Source organism: Diorhabda carinulata, chromosome 6 (assembly GCF_026250575.1).
Source record: "Diorhabda carinulata isolate Delta chromosome 6, icDioCari1.1, whole genome shotgun sequence".
Lineage (NCBI taxonomy): Eukaryota > Metazoa > Arthropoda > Insecta > Coleoptera > Chrysomelidae > Diorhabda > Diorhabda carinulata.
In genome coordinates, this window is record NC_079465.1 from 15,827,254 (window position 1) to 15,844,826 (window position 17,573).

At 31.4% G+C, this 17,573-nt stretch overlaps 4 protein-coding genes across 9 annotated transcripts in view; 2 read left to right on the forward strand and 2 right to left on the reverse strand.

Moving 5' to 3' along the window:
• Positions 1-12,717, reverse strand: part of LOC130895965 (tumor protein p73) — a 37,071-nt gene extending 24,354 nt beyond the window's left edge. The window contains exons 1-4 of one of the 5 annotated variants that reach the window (XM_057803653.1): positions 12,228-12,717; positions 10,160-10,216; positions 8,745-8,826; positions 36-170 (exon numbers count right to left, since the gene is read on the reverse strand). In XM_057803653.1, coding sequence (XP_057659636.1) covers positions 36-170; positions 8,745-8,826; positions 10,160-10,209 — 267 coding nt within the window. In that variant the 5' untranslated portion in view covers positions 10,210-10,216; positions 12,228-12,717. Of the gene's footprint in view, positions 1-35; positions 171-8,651; positions 8,827-10,159; positions 10,217-12,223 lie in introns of those variants that run through there. The other 4 variants (XM_057803654.1, XM_057803657.1, XM_057803656.1 and 1 more) reach the window with 4 other exon arrangements.
• Positions 12,718-13,372: 655 nt separating this feature from the next.
• Positions 13,373-15,794, forward strand: LOC130895968 (putative nuclease HARBI1). The gene is made up of 2 exons (XM_057803662.1): positions 13,373-13,987; positions 14,738-15,794. Exons 1-2 carry the CDS (start codon positions 13,574-13,576, stop codon positions 15,461-15,463), a joined length of 1,140 nt encoding a protein of 379 aa, XP_057659645.1. The 5' UTR covers positions 13,373-13,573; the 3' UTR covers positions 15,464-15,794.
• LOC130895969 (uncharacterized) lies at positions 14,011-16,933 on the reverse strand. The gene is made up of 4 exons (XM_057803663.1): positions 16,488-16,933; positions 15,814-16,058; positions 15,558-15,690; positions 14,011-14,583 (listed from the first exon to the last, which is right to left on the reverse strand). The coding sequence occupies exons 2-4, from the start codon at positions 16,056-16,058 to the stop codon at positions 14,068-14,070; spliced, it is 894 nt and encodes a 297-aa protein (XP_057659646.1). The 5' UTR covers positions 16,488-16,933; the 3' UTR covers positions 14,011-14,067.
• Positions 16,928-17,573, forward strand: part of LOC130895967 (1,4-alpha-glucan-branching enzyme) — a 33,450-nt gene continuing 32,804 nt past the window's right edge. Inside the window, exon 1 of one of the 2 annotated variants that reach the window (XM_057803661.1) lies at positions 16,928-17,395. In XM_057803661.1, coding sequence (XP_057659644.1) covers positions 17,283-17,395 — 113 coding nt within the window. In that variant the 5' untranslated portion in view covers positions 16,928-17,282. The remainder of the gene's footprint in view (positions 17,396-17,573) is intronic. The other variant, XM_057803660.1, reaches the window with a different exon arrangement.

Here is a 17,573-nt window from a genome sequence, read left to right on the forward strand (position 1 = left end):
AGTTATGAAGTGATAAGAACGTTAGTAATACTTACTACCCAAGCATTTTTTGCACCGTTAGGTATTACATCTACTTCAAACTCAAATGGTCCGCTGTATTCTTCATTAGATGGAATGGTATTAATAGGTCTAGGTATTTTTATATCTTGATATTGCTCCATATTGTCAATCTACAATAAAATATTAAATTTCAAGAATTTGCCATAATACATTAACTATATTTGATAAAGAACTATAAGGTCTGTTTAACAAAAGAGTGACTTCTCAGACGTTGACAACACTTTCGCTATTGGCGAAAACCACGTGTCACTAGATGGCGCTGAATTTGGCTTCTATAGCGGTGAGTAACAATACGTTACGTAAGGGTGTTTGATGCTGTTTAGTTTTTTCAAGTGTTTTTAGTGATTTTGGTAGAATTTTCTTTAGTTTTGTAATTTCCGTTATTTTCTAAACGTGTTTATGTGGTTAGAGCAAAAAGAATTGGTCTAAAAATGACGAAAATTCAAGAAACCCGTTTTAACATCATGGAATATATTGTAGTCAGAAGCAGATCACCGAAAGAAAGTGAAGCGGTTTTTGAAAAGGGACATACAATATTATGTAGCCTAAAAGAGAAAAAAACATTATAAATTGTGTCTACAGACGACAGGTCTAAATTCCCAGTCTCATGAGATCACCATTAATCTGAATGATGTAGTTAAATATTGGAAATGCATTTGTTCATGTTAGTAAGGGAGGGGAGAGACTTAATATCTACAGGAAACTATCAAAAAGGAGGACAAGAGTTTTATTGGCCACTAGAATGAGATTTTAACAATTTTTACCATGTTTTTATTATTTTCATATTATTTTTCATGGATGTGTGGTTTATCTCAAAGAAGCACTTTAAACAGGTATATTATTTTACTATTTAGACTAAAAGTTCAAATAACACTTCCTATTGTTTATGAAACAACAAAACTAGTTCATTTCTGGCTTTACTTTTCACTTCTATTGAAGTTTGAAAGAAAATCAACAGATACCGCACATTCCTTTGTTCACGAATTGTAGCACAGTAGTCAATTTGGATTTATTTATTCTAACATTCAAGTTATTGAAGAAATTAATTTGTTATCGACCTCACACTCCAATCGGGAAATTCAATAAAACCTTGAAATTGAATCGAATTCTTCCTCTATCTATCTACACTTCTTTATATTCACTGTCCTACAGTTGCAGGTTGAAGATTCAACCAAGCCCAAAGGACTCAGTCGGTACACCACAAACAAACGAATTCAACTTAACTCCAAAAACTGGGAATCCCGAATTTCCATAGATAAGTCCCAGTTTCACCTTTAATATATATAGATCTGAATTGAATTAATAGCTGCTTTTATTCGTTGTGTTCTTTTGGATACGCAGTTAATATGAATTTCAATAAATTTATTTGTTGCTGAAACTTTTTTTTATTGTTCTTAGCAATAAATATTTATTTGGATAATCGTGTCCAGGAATAGTTATAGATTGTTTAATTCTTATTTTTAATTTAATTCATAAAGTGTTTTCAGCTTTTCCGCTTTATTATTACTTTTTAACGTCGTTCGTTAAAAGCTGGTGGCCAATTCAGAAATGGTTATAAAATCCGTATTTAGCGAACGTCAAATAAAAGTCTGTCACATAACTAACGAAGTAAATATTTAAACCTACTGCCTACTAATCCATGGGGTTTCGCAGTGTTTGCAGAGAGGGTTCGCGAAAATAATATTGTAATGGAGGATTTTTTAGAACGCCATTAAAATCAAAAAAAAAAAAACAAAAACATTAAGAACACACCCACTGTAAAACAGTGGAAATTCCAAAGTTGAAATATGTACTACTGGAGAAATCATAGAAAAGGGGCAATCCATAAAGTACATCACACGAATTTTAGGACTTTTGAACCCCTCCCCCCGTCCTTGTCAGAGGTTGTCACATTTTTATAACCCCCCTCCTGATGTGACGTCACACATTTTTTAAATTTATGTATGTATTTAAAAATAATCGAGAGAAAACAGCTATTTTCATTTTTTACTTATTTTTATTCAATAATAATCTAATAAAATCAACATAAAGTCCAACATTTCATAAAATTTTTTAAATTTTCAATTCACATCCAAACTTTGCGTTTTAGTATTTTAAATTTTAACATGTGACGTCGCAAAACTATTGACCCCCCATGCCCCTTGTCACACGATGTCACACTTCGGTGATACACTCCCTCCCCATTAATGTGTGACGTACTTTATGGATGGCCCCAAAGGCAAATGTGGCAACATTGAATTTGTTGTCGGAAAAATCCAAAGAAATGGAGGAACCAGAATAATATTAAAAGCTTTTCAGAAAGCATGATATTAGCTAATTTTGAATAAAGGTTTAAAAAACTCAAGTCCTCTACACCGTTGGTTCGCGAAAATAATATTGTAATAGCGGATTTTTTAAAACGCCATTAAAATCAAAAACATAAAAAACAAATTAAAGAGCACACCCAATGTAAAACAAAATGATCGCTGTCTGTTTGTTAACCCATCAAGTACCATGAGTCTAATTTGGGGATTGCGCAGTTTTGCCCTACAGTTTCATTTTGTTGATTTGTCATGTGTAAGTTGTATTGTTTGCACTGTTAATTTGTTCCTCAATTTTAGAAATAGAAATCTGAATTTGATATCGTGAATTATGTGTTATTAAACAAAAAGAAGTTATGAGGTTATGTTCGAACTAATTTCTGATTTTAACATGATAGGGTGAAAATTTGTTATGTTCTTGTTGTTCTAAATCTGATGTGTTATCAATATGACCGTTCTTATGATTATATGATTTTTTTTACTTGATTCCCATTTGGGGATATCATGTTGAAATCATAAGTCGGATATGCGTATATCGTAAGTTTCTTTCTCTTCTTAGTTGAACACGTTTTTCACAGGAATGGCCTATCGAGAATGTCTGCCTGTAAGAGATTTTGAGCACATATTAAATGATCCTAATTTTTGGCATAATGATGATGTAAATACCATTGATATTGTTGAATTACCACCCAGAAGACGTAGATGAAGTCACAGATGGCGAGGATTTTGACGAAAATCTATTGGCAGATGAATACATCGAAGAAGTTCACAACCAGTTAGGAATACAAAAAAGAATAGAGAAAAGGTAGTTTCTAAATATGAAAATAATAGAACCATCATTTTCTCTACTAAAGAAAAGTACGAGCAGAGGAGGGATTGAAAAATACAACAATACAGGGTGTTCCACGACGTTAAAGTTAAACCTATCATTATGGCAAAATACTTATAGTAAAATCATGAAAATCTCTACGTTTGTGTTTTCGGATACGATCTTCTTAACTAAAATATTTTCAAAGATGGCCGACTTCCGGTAGATGAGGATACACTTAAAGATATGAAAATGATTTCTATTCGGTTGGTTTTAACAAAGTCAGACGTATTTGAAACTATGTTGAAAAATTTTTCATTTTATACAGGGTGTGTATAAAAGAGTTCAAAGTTTAACTTCATAAAGGTCAAATTTCTTTATTTTTTTAAATAGAACAATCCGGTTTTTTCTATTTTAATGCGCTCAAGGGTAAAAAATAAGGCAAATTCATGTATACTTCCCTATACCTTACCGATATCCAGATATTAAATGTTTTCTGTAAATGCAGGTGTGGTCTAAATTCTATTTTGACATACAAGCACTAAGAAATAAAAAATTATTTTTCTTTATCTTGTCAAGGTTTGTAAAAAAAATCATATCAAATTGTATTTACTCCAAGATCTCTACGGCTACACGTATTGATGCTTCTGGATAAGCAGTAAAATAATCAACAACATTAATTTCGGCATTATTATTGTCAATAACGGGTTTAATTCAATTGACTTTTGCTTCAAATGAACCGTATAGATTCAAATTATTGAGGATTCTTTCAACAGTATGCGAGTTTGGTCGTGGTTCATCTGGATATCTTGCAGCAAATAAAGTACATGTTTTTATAACAACTTTGTCACATTCACTATGTATTAAAAGGAAATTTACATAATCTTCATTATTAAATTGAGAACGAGTCGTTTAACGATTTTAACAATTGACTCATGACAGTAAATAAGTGTCATTTATTCCAAAGCCTACTAAAAGTATACATAAAAAATTAAAACTTGTTAAAAAATACAATAATAATTTAAAACCTCAAATATCTCGGAAACGGCTAAAAGTCGGAATAGGATTTTACATACCTTGACAAGATAAAGAAAAATACTTTTTTATGTCTTAGTGCTTGTATCAACGGGTCAAAATAAAATTTAGACCACACCTGCAACTCTAAAAATTTGCAGAATACAATTAATATCTGGATAACGGTAAGGTTTAGGTATAGGAAAGTATACATGAATTTGCCTTATTTTTTACTCCTGAATACATTAAAAAAGAAAAAACCGGATTGTTCTATTTAAAAAAAAAAAGAAAAGAAATTTTATATTTATGAAGTTAAATTTTGAACACTTTTTATACACATCCTGTATAAAATGAAAAATTTTTCTACATAGATTCAAATACGTCTGACCTTGCTAAAAGGAACCAAACAGAAACAATTTTCATACCTTTAAGAGTATCCTCGTAAAAAAATAATTTATAAGGGTCTGCAACGATAAAATTTTTTACAAAAAAATTGATAACTCAAAAAGTATGCCTTTTTCGAAAAAAGTTTTTAGACAAAAGTATACTAAAATTTTACGTAGATTTCAAAATTGTATTAATATACAGGATGTTCCATTTAAAACAACAAAGTTACAATCGACTTCCGGTTCTACCGGAAGTCGGCCATGTTTAAAAATATTATAGTTAAAAAGATTGTATCCGAAAACCCAAACGTAGAAATTTTCTATAAGTATTTTGCCATATACAGATAGTTTTAACTCTTCGTAGGACACACTGTATAAAAATCGAGTTGAAGGGGAAAAAGTCCTCATGAAATTTTTGAATTATTTTTTGAAGATGTAATTTTGGAGCACATCGTCAGTGAGAGCTCAAAATTTGCTGCTCAAACTAACAACCATCAATTTTTTTATCCACCAAATGTTTGAAAAAATTCTTGGGTATTTTTTTGTTGTACTACAGGAAAAAATGTACTGGAGCGACGATGAAGATATTTGTATACCTGTCGTTAGAACATATATGTCTAGAAATCGCTATCTTGAAATAAAAAAAATCTCCATTTCGCAAATAATGCATAAATAAAGGATGTAAATAAGAAGTTCATAACATTTGGAGTGTTCAACCAGAAACTAAGTATTGATGAGCAATTGGTAAGATACTTCGGACGCCATTACTTTAAACAATTCATCAGAGGAAAACCTATAAGATTCGGGTTCAAAATGTGGGCTCTATGTTGTTTGGTTAGCGGTTATTATTACATTTTGAGGTTTATGAAGGAAACAGAACGAAAGCACCTGAAGTATCATATGGATTAGGAGGAGACGTCGTAATGAGGTTGATTTCAAAAGTTGAAAATCCTCGACTAAATAGCTTTTACTTTGACAACTTTTTTAAAAGTTTTTCGTTGGTCCATAAACTTCTAGAAATGAGCATAGGCGCAACAGGCAGAAGTAGATTTGATAGAATGAATAGTTGCCCAATAAAGAATGAGAAAGATATGAAAAAAGAAGATCGAGGCGCATACGACTGTAGGTTTGACACCAAAAATAAAGTCTTAGGGGTAATATGGAAAGACAATAATTGTGTAGAAATGGTTTCCAACCATGAAAGCATAATACCTCTGTCAAAAGCTTATAGATGGTACAGAACAGATAAAGCGAAAAAAAGTTTTCCTTAACCATATTAGATTTCAGAATATAATAAGTTTATGAGGGGAGTAAATTTGTTGGACTGGTGTCAGAAGCCAAACCGCTTTTTATTGTATGTAAGTTCTTGCCAACAGCAATTTAAAATCATTACTTCTTCGTAGATATATTAAATCAAAACATGACACACAAAGATGAACCTCTTGAATATTTAAAAAAAAAAATTAGCAGATATCAAAAAGTATAGCCTTTCTTCTTTCTTGACTTCAAACGTAGATAGTAAAATGGTCCTAGAAGCATCAATTCGAGTTATAGAATTGCAAGATCTGGACAAGCGCCAAAAATTTAATTGGACCGTGTGCGAAAGATATTGCCAAATATATGCTTGGGGAAAGGCAGCAAAGAAAATTGAGCTAGTCTCCTGATCAAACAACACGGTGTTGCGTGGAATTAATGACTTTATGACTAATTATGTGGAGAACGAACTTCTAAAAATAATAAAATTGAATTATTTTGCTATTCAACTTGACGAATCGACAGATGTAACAAATGCCGCAGTCTTGATTTTCTACGTTACATATCTTTTTACGAATATTGATGTACTATTTGCAAAATGATTCTCGATATGATCAATGGGTATTTTGAAAAGAATGGAATAAGCTGGTCTTATTGTGTGGGTGTATATACAATTGGTGCAAAATCAATTTTCTGGTTTTGTGGCACGGTTGAAGAAAATCAATGGACTCATTTTGTATTCATAGACAGGCTTTATTATTGCCATCTATTCCGTATGCTTTGTGAAGTGGAAATTTCTACGTTTCTTCACTATTTCATACTGATGTTAGATGGGTTTCCGGAGGTAAAGTTTTGACGCGTTTGATAGAATTGAAGTCTGAAGTTTAAGCATTTTTTATTAATCATCCATTTCATTTGTCTTCTTGTATATCCGATGTTCTTTGGCTGCAAAATTTTGCGTATTTAGCTGACATTTTTTGTAAATTAAATTAATTGAATATGTCTTTACAAGGCGAGGGTGTCACCAGTTTCAGTGTAGATAATAGAATTGAGACATCTTTTTAACAAAAAAATTAATTAAACTTGACGAGAACATTAAAAGGAGAATATGTGAACATCTGAACTATCTTCGATTAACTTTCGATGACTATTTTTCCAACAGATGCAAAATATATACACCTCAAACAACTGGATACTTAATCCATTTCAACGAAATTTCAGAAACCTCTCTAAATATACTGGTAAAAGAAAAACCCATAGAGTTATCTTCTGACAGTTCTCTAGAATCAATTTTGAATTGACTTCTGGCTCAGCATACTAAGTAAATATCCTGTTCTGTCAAAAAAAGCCATTGAAGTTCTATTACCATTTTGCACAACACAAATATAAATACAGAAACATGTTAAATGCTGAACCTGATCTAAGACTGAAATTGTCAGATATTGAGCCTAACTTTGAATTGCTTTGTTCTATCAAACAGCCACAAATATCCCATTAAGACTTTTTCCAAATGTAAAACATAAAATCCAGTTTGTTAAATTTATCTTCTTTTCAAGTTTTATAGCCATAATTTCAATCTTATTGATGTTTTATTTCATCCACAAATAAATGCAGGCTAGATCAATTGATCATGCAAAAATCTGGACGCAGAGTAAAGGTAAATGCTCAGTCATTTCCATGGGCAGCGACCAAAGACGTCTAAGACCGTTTATAATAAGGGTGTGGAGGCACACATCACTGAGCGGGAGCAGTGGAATGATGATTCCAAGCTCACTATGTTGATTCATGGAACCACCAGGTACACAGATGGCTCCAGGAGGAATGACTTGGCCGGAGCAAGTTTCTGCAGAGGACACCCCAAGATAAACGAATCTTTTTCGCTTGGGGAACACGCTGCCATCTTCCAAGCCGAGGTATTCGCTGTGATGGAATGCAGACGCCACAGGAATACAGTAATATCAATCTGCTCAGACAGCAGACCTGCCATACAAGCAATAATGGTTGAAAAGCTCTAGGCTAGTGCTGGAGTCAAGAGAGTCCTACAGAATCTGGTGAGTGATAGCTGCAAGATCCAACCCTTTTAGGTGTCCGGTCACTCGAGCAGCAAAGGCAACGACGAAGCTGACTCACTCGCCAGACTGGGATCAGCGAACCTACCAATGTGCTTAAAACCTATCCTTGGTGTGGCCAAAAGCGCTGCCATTGCGTCTCTTAACGGTCTACTCGAAAGGCGGGCACGGCAGAGATGGATGGAGACGCCTGGCATGAGACAAGCGAAGGCCCATATAGATGGACCCCGTGCCTCTCACACCAACCAACTGCTCCAACTAAACGGGCGCGAAATCCGACTAGTGACCGGGCTTCTAACCGGACACTACCATCTAAGACTTGCTTGCTTTTTTTAACTGTTATTAACGTTCTTCAGGTTTTTCAAATTTTTTCGAGAGAAAAAAGGTTGGGAAGCACTGCTATAGAGTATGCATTATTTTGTATGAAAGTTTACACATGGAAAAGCTATATGTAAGGTGGGTGCATGACTGCCACTGCTACTTAAAGATCATTGTCATTAAAAATTTTTAGACAAACGAAGAAGCAGAAATATATTTACAGAAAAGAATTTTTAATAAGTTTAAGAAAAATTAAAAACTCTCTAAATTAAGTTGAAAATAAAATATCATTTACAGCAACAATTTCATTGAAAAGTCACTATACTTCTTCAACTATTTACTTCTTAGACATTAATCAAGAAATACTGCACTCATATATAACCACTGAAACATTGAAAATAAACAATAATCAAAATAATTAACATTTAATTTGAAATGTTACCTTCGAGTACATTATATTTTTATCCTGTAGGAATATGCACTTTAAACAATATATAATTTATCAATTTTTTTTACAATAAATGGTTCTACTTGCCAATATTGTAGTATCATCATGCGACAGAATAGACGGGTCCTCATTTATTAACTTTAAAAAACTGTCATTAGTAACTTCTCCACTGAAACATAAAATAAATGAGTTGCAAACAATTCACCGTTTTTGACATCTTTTGACTTTCAATCCACAAACTTTGCATTGTGGAGGTTATTTTTTATGTGATATAAAAAATTTAGATCGATTCCAATCTACACTACTGCCATCCGTTGATTCATAAAAAATAAACTAGAATTAGACACAAGTTTTTTCTAGATGATTGTAGAAGGCTTATAAACAATATAATTTTTTGATTATAAAAAAATCATAGTCATCTTGAAAATAAGAACTTCAAAATAAGTTAAGAAGTTTGAACAAATATTGAGGCTTGTGCATAAAATAAATTTTCCAATGAATTTTCACAATAGAAAACAGTTTATTACACATTTTTGGAAAGCTTAGACTTTCCTCTATTTTAAAAAAAAATCGTCATTTAGAAGGAATTTTTGCACGCGTTGTACCTCTTTATACCTCGTAGTTGTAGAAGTCTTCCGCCAGTCGCGAAGATAATTTCGGTTGTGGAATGCGCCCCCCCCCCAAGTGTTTCTTCAATTTTGGGAAGAAATGGTAATTACGGGGGGCCAAATCTGGGTTGCAAGGGATTGTGAGACAGTATTACATCCAAATCAGTTGTGACACAGGCATTGTGCGAAGCTCGTTGTCCTGATGGAGTCGCACTCTATTTGTGAGCATATACCTCACAGTTGGGAATGAATCCCCACTGGAAGAACGTTTTTTGCACATAAAATAAATTACAGTGCCTAATTCGCATCTGGCATCACTATCAAATGTAAGCTTCATCTTTCACGGCTACCAAGAAAAGAATGAACGTTGTAGACAGCTCGCCAGGGAGGGAACTGGGAGAAAGGGAGCCAAGCTACACGCCAATCTCGCCAAATCCCGCCTATTAGTGTTAATAGCTTGCGGTTTCCTTGGGAACCTTATTTTATGGACAACATTGTATACCATCAATCAATAAGTCATGACACGATATTTGAATCAATCTCCTTCAAACAATTACTCTTGGATAGCAATGCAAGGATTTAATCAGCTTTTTGTGGCCTTAACAATGTTAAGAATGGTGGGAAAACTTTTCCTTTTTTATTATTTTCAGTAAAAAGTCGTATCGGACTGAATCTGGGTATTAAGGCGAATTTAGACTTAGAGGCCAAAAACTCTGGAATACAAAGTGACTGACGACATAGCGCGTTGTACTTAAATAACTCATTTCCAATTTTAAATCGTTCATGCCACCATACCAAATTTGTGTTTGAGACACTGTTTTGTGTGTTAATTTTCAAACTCAAAGCAGAAAAATTCTATTTAAATAAAAAACTAAATAAACATAAAGTACTTACAGTAAATATTTTTGATCCTCAACTGATAGAAGATCCGATTGATATGACATTTTCTTGCTAAAAATAAACAAAAATTAATTTGAGCACCCTAAAAATGTAAAATAAATCAATAGAATTCAGAGAAACATTCATAATATAAACTTGTAGGTAGGATTTGAGCGTAAGAAAATATTAAGTAGATAACAAATGACTTTGAAATGATCAAATGCATTATTGACAAATCAAAAGTATTTTCATAGAAAAGTAATTAATATACCCATCATTATTAAAGATTGTTTTTTAATCTCTGACACAACAGTCTCTGGAGATACCAAAATTATAAGTATCAAAGGATTCACTTAAAGAGCAAATTATGAGAATATAGTTAGATACATGCAAAATAAATTTTTAATACTACTGATTTCTATGCTCATCTCAGGTGGGATAAGTGATTTAAATAAATTTCTTGTTCAAAATAGAATATTAAGATGGAACTTCTGAAAAATGCAATTTGGTTTGTTAGTTACTACCATAAAATTCAATTCTAAATCACTATTATGAGGGATAATGCAAAGCAGTTGATAAAAATAAAATATCCGTTCCAAGAATGGTCCAGATTAGGAGGTTAGAACAAATCTATAGTAACTTGAACAAATAATTTGTTGATACTCCACTTCAATCAAAGTCTATTTGGGCTACAAAATTTCATTTTTTGGACATTTTCTTTTCTAGAGGCAATATTTATATACAATAACTTTGAGATTATCTTTTTTATTTGCTTCCAAAAATGCAATTTTATACCTATTACTTTGTGACCTTTCGTTTCTGTTTGTTTATTTGAAAAAAAAAACTATGAAGAAAATTATAAGTAAATTGTTTCTAGTTTCATTGAAATTTGTATTTTGTTTATTTGGGGAACAAGACGAAAAGAACAGATATCTGTCTGGTTACATTTTCTTGGTACAAATTCAATTTTAGCCAGGTCTGTCCTATCTACTCACTGCTTCCAGTAAACTATTTATTCCTTTTTTTATTTCTTTCTGTAGCTGCTAAACTATACATCACTACATCTGAAGATTACTAGATCAAATTACATCTACTATTAGACCATAGTTGAATGCTGAGACAAACCAGCCTCCTCCAGATACGTTTCCTCAGGTTTTCCATACCAGAAATGTACAGAGTTATTGTATTAGTTTTGTATTTGTTTGTTTCAAAGTCAACACATATTTTTTAAAAAAATATAATATTGTCTATATTTTTTATTAATCCTGACAATTTATATGAATTTGGTAGATCTTTTTGGACATATTTGTCTTTAAAAAAAGGTGTTTGTAACTTTTCCACCTTTTTATTTTTCTGTGAAATTTCTATTTGTTGAAAAAATTATGATGTCCAGTTAGATATTATTGTCTATTGAGTATAGGTTATCTATGTATCTATATATAAGTATGGCAGAATACCACTTTTCACATTAATAGATCTTTGTGGTGTAAAATAAGTCATATTTAAATTCTACATGAAAAAATTCCTGGAAATTTTTGTTATATATGGTTGCATATATAATGTTAACAGTTTTCAAATTAAAGAGAATTTACTATGCAATCACTAATTATTCCAGAGATTCATTTTTTAAATAATTTTCCAGCTATTATCTATTTTTGAGAAATTTAAATACAAAATTGTGGAAATTAAAGTTTATATACATTTAAAAAAGAAAACGATAGATACTAGTAACGAGAAACGAAATTTAATCACTTAAAAACCTGCAAACTATATTTTATGTGGTTTTTAGATACTTCAAAATGTTATTACATTCACAAGAGATACATCGACTACCCCTATTTTATATTTTGCTTAATAAAAATATATAATTATGGTTGAGATAACAATAAAGTTCATTCAATAAAGTGCTTCACTTATTTTTATATGTTTGAATATTTACCATGGAATGTTTTTTATTTTTATTATTCTATATAAAATTATTACTAGACAAGTTTTAATGATCTATTGATTTATACAATAATTAAAAGTAAATAATAATGCAAATTTTAAAATTGAAAAAATAGTTAAGGATATACATACTTACTGCTAATACAAGCTTTTAATATGACGGATTATGGAAGTTGAAATTAATTGTAAACTATTAAATTTACATAGATATTATTCAGTTTGCCTATCTCTCTTCTCCTTTCAAAATATCGTCTTTGAAGTGTTAATTTACTTTACTTAATTTTCCCATACAGAACTACTACCTGACCCCATCCGAGACACGAACATTAAACTAATGGTTCCTAGTTCCTAACCACACTCTTTCATCAAATAAACAGAAAACCGCCATGCAAAGTTGCGATGTTGCCGGACTCGAATCGATAATTACTAATAAAATGTTACTTTTACACATGAAGAATAATTCTAAATTATTTAGAATTGTATTGTTAATATTTCAAACTTCTAAATGTTCTTGATTTTAGGTATCTTCTGTTTTAAAATTATTTTTTTTTAATAATTTTTGAAAGAAAGATATAAATTGACGTTGCAACTTATCTTTATGAAAATAATTTTTATCAAAATATGATATTGACACTGACAATTTGCGTATTTATATTAATCACCTGCATCATAAACATCAAAATAGAAACTTCATTTTTCCTTAGTTCTTGCATCTCTCATATGTAGCAATAATTAATTAAATTATTTGTAGTTTTATTAGAATTTACAAAATAGATCTATAAATTTTACTTAAATTAAGAAATAAGAAATTAAAGAAAGTTAATATTTTATATATATAGTTAGTACTTATTAATAATAAATATTTGTCTGTATAATTATATGCCTAAAAAAGTGAATTGCAGACAAAAAAGATTTTTTTCGAAAGAAAAAGTTAATTTTCCACTGTAAATTCGTTCGTATATCTTCTGGAGAATTTTTCGGCTTGGCAACGGTTATATAGACAACAGGTGCTTCTTTTTTTATCAAATAAGAGAAAAGAGAAGGAATACACGTTTCAAAAAAATGAAGTAAGAAGAATACACATGACAAGTCTTTATTTATGATGCGTTATTGTAGTTGCTATGGTTTCTTTTTTCGAAACTCTCTACTGGTGTTATAAATAATTTGTGCAACACAATATTTTGTAACATTTATAACAGAATACATCAAAAAATATAAATATAGATATATTATTGTTTATATGCTTTTCATAATGTCATCAGAAATTAATGACATAAAGTATTAAGCAGAGCATACACGGTCAATAAAACTGACAGTAGGTATTGATAAAAGTACTGAAGGTGCCCTTCTTCAGTATTTTCTGTGATTACACGATCATTATTACTGAAAGTATTACTGATGTTCGTTTAATTCACACGGTCATTATTACTGTCAATATTATTCGTCAGTTCCCGCTTTCCATCCTTTAGTAGATAACTTAACATGGATAGAGCCTGTTTGGCAATAGTTATAGCTTCTGCTGTTGTAAAAAAAAGAAAAAAAAGAAGAATATGGGTTAAGGATTGGCTGTTGGAAAGAGACAGGTACACCCATTTAAACCTATTGAATGAAATAGTAGTTAAAAATCCTGCAGATTTCAAAAATTATTTTCGAATGAGTGAAACAACGTTTTTAACTTTATTGGACATGGTTTCACCTCATATTAAAAAGCAAGACACTAATATGAGACAAAGTATCAGTCCAAAAGAGCGACTCGCTGTTACTTTGCGATACCTGGCGACAGGAAGAAATTTTGCTGACCTCAAGTTCTCAGCATTGATTTCCCCAGCAGCAATTAGTTCAATGATAATTGAAACATGTGAAACTCTCATCTATGTGCTTCGAGATTATATCAAGGTAAGTTGAACAAAAAAATTCAATTAGTAAAATATTTTATTAGTATGTATAGGCATTTATACACTTTACAAAATTTTATTTTATTCAGAAAATGTATGATAGTAGTCCTTCAAGTTATTTTTTGATGAAATGCCGTTATCATCGATTGGATCATAATTGTTATTATTGTTTAAAATCATAATTTTTTGGGGGGAAGTGGTGGTGGTAGAAGGGACATGGACTGGACTAGGAAGGGTTCCGTTCAGTATTTGGGAAGGATTTGATGAATGGAGGCAGGAAGATTGCGGCTCGTTGATTTTAACGGAGTTGTGATGCAGATTCCCCATTGTAGCCTCAAATAAAATGTCGTTTATGGCCTTTTCGGCAAGTATTTTTTGGGACGCATCCAAATTTTGCAATTTTGTAGCCCAAACTTTCGCTAAGTTAAGATTGTAATCTCCTTCTTTTTCCTTGGTCAGGTACTCACACGCTAAATTCAGCAAATCTGATTGTTTATTACATTTTTTTTGTTTTTTGGATTTTCTGTTGTAATTTATTGAAGTCGAAGGCTGAGTGATAACATCGTCCTCTGGAATTATGTTTGTAGTTTCTTGAGCCTAAAAAATAAAACAAGAGTTAAAAAATTCCTCGATGTTCATATTTCATGCTTTAAAAATGATTGACATTCTTTGTAACTAATTACAGCAAATTTTTATTACTACTAATAATAACAATCTTATTATTATTTAAAAAATATTTTTTTTTTTACAGCTTCCCTTAACAGAAGAGGAATGGTTATTAACTGCAGCAGAATTCAGCAAGAACTGCCACTTTCCTACTTGTCTCGGAGCTCTTGATGGAAAGCATATCGCCATAAAAAAACCGGCTAATACCTCCTCTCTGTATTATAATTATAAAGGACACTTTAGCATTGTTTTAATGGCATTGGTCAATGCAAATAAGGAATTTATAATGGTGGATGTAGGAGCTAATGGTAGGATCTCCGACGGTGGGGTCCTCTTTTATACAAAATTTTGGGATTTGTTTCTAAAAAAGCAATTGCATATTCCACCTCCCACAAAGTTACCAGGTTCAGAGGATTATTTTCCTTACGTTTTTGTGGCAGATGAGGCCTTTGCTTTGCACTGCAACCTTATGAAACCATACCCTCAAAAAAAATGTACAAAGGAGCAAGATACTTTCAATAAACGACTGTCCACAGCTCGATGTGTAGTCGAAAATGCCTTTGGCATTCTCGCATCAAGATTTGGTGTGTTTCAAAAGCCAATAAATCTTGGTCCTGACAAAGCAACAAAAATTACACTAGCATGCTGCTATCTGCATAATTACTTAAAAAAGGAATCTCTAAACTTTAGTGCACAAAACGAAATTGAAAGCATAGATGTAGGGGCTAGTCTTCGTGAAGAACATAGTAGGAATGCAAGCGACGCAAAATCCACAAGGGATAAATATTGTACATATTTTAATCTTACATAATAATTTGTCATAATACTTTTGCAAATGTTAATTTTTTATTTCAAAAAATTTAATACTGAAATTTATGGTAAAAACCAAACAATCAAAATCATACCTGTTCCTCTTCCTCGTTTTCCACATCAATCGACGAGTGGGTTTCGAATGGCTGCTCGATTTTATCAAGAAATTGAAGAGCATAAAATACCCATGACGACGGAGTGTAAATGTCTTCGGTACCACATCCAGACCTTTAATAACATAATAAATTCATTTCATATTTTCTTTTTTATATAATTATTATAAAAACAACTATACCTAATGCCTAAATAAAATTTTACTAAGAAAATCAAAATGTTGGTATATATTCTCACCTTTTCGAAGATTCAATTTTCTTAAGTTCTTTTCGAAAATTTGATCTTAATGTATTTATTTTTTTCCTGACATCGGAAATTTCCGCGTTAGGTTTTATTTTTTTGTACAAAGGCAATAATTTATTTAAGGCTTCCATCCTTTTATTTTTTTTCATGTAATTTGGATCTGTGGAGCTCCACAATTCGGGCATGGATTCAAAAGTATGAATAAATAATTTAAGATCTTCGTCCATATTATCCTCCATCTGCAAATTATTTAACAAAATGTAAATGAAGTTATGATTAATATTTTCGTTATTAACCCTCCGAGTACCATGGGGTCCTTTTGGGACCCAACACTTTTACGAGAATTTAACTTTCTCTGCTGTATGACCTTTGTAAACTCCGTTTTAAAATATTGTTTCTTCAGAAAATACAAGAAAAAACAAGTTGCACCTTTTATTTATTTTTGGGCATAAGTTAAAAGATGAGTAAACTTGAAGGTAAAATTCATTATTAGCATTCAAAAACATGTGAAAGTACCAAGTTTCAACTTCCTATTCAATAACCCAAGATTTAAAATGGAAAAAAATATTTGGGGTCCAAAAAGGACCCCTGTGGTACTTGACTTTCATGAGGACCGTGGTACCCAGAGGGTTAAATTCACAGTATTTTAAAAATAATCTTGTACTTACTTTGGATGCACGAGTTTTTGCACAATTTAATAACTGAGGAAGATAAATTTATCGTAATTAAACTTAATTTAACTTAATTTAAATAACGTAATTTAACTTAAATTCGTAAGAAAATAAGCAGGCTTCACGTTTTCAGAGAAAATAAACGGCAACTCTACAAAAAGCAAACCAACGTCGAACTCCAAGATTTCATCAATTAGATGGCACGTGTTTTCACAACCTAAACCCGCCTCATTACTGAAGAATGAAGCAAACCCGGCCACACGGTCATTATTACTGTCAGTATCCCCACTACTCGGCGACCAGAACTGAGGAATGAATGGATTGAAGCATCAATCTTCAGTACCCTCTTCAGTACTTCAATACCTCGGATTACACGATCAGTATTACTGACAATATTTTTCGATACTGTCAGTATTATTGACCGTGTATGCTCTGCTTTAGTAATAACATTTTATCTATAATATTGAAAAATTTAGATGTGAAGTAAAAAAAGTAGGATATTATATAAAGAATCACTAAATTGTAGTAAAAGATATCAGGAGAATAATTAGGTTAATAATTTATTTGGCCTTGAACTGTACATTGACATATCACTAAAATGCATAACCTTAAACTTGAGTGTGAAGGTACTAAATTTAACCGAGTTTATACGTTTATAAATAAGAGATAAAAAGTGTGACTTTTTGACTTGCTTCTTATCAAAAGCAAGTTTTTACCAACAGCTAGCAGTTTATTTCAGTATAGTTTAATCTTACAAGTGCCGGTGTTCGTTCGGTTTTATTTAATTTAAAAATGGGGGGTAAATATACAAAATTAGATCCTATGCAAGTGGAAGTACCTGAAATAGATGCTTTACTCAACAGAGATCCTTATTTAAAACCATATGAAAAAGAAATTCGAAGAAGGTAACAAAAGCATTTGACATTGAAAGGTCAATTATTAACTATTCATAGTATTCATTATACTTTTGAAATTTGTAAAAGTGATATAGTACTATGAAAATTTAAAGTACATTTTAAGGTGTAAAATTACTTGAATCAAAATTTATAAGTTGTTAAAATAATAAAAATAATAATTCTAATT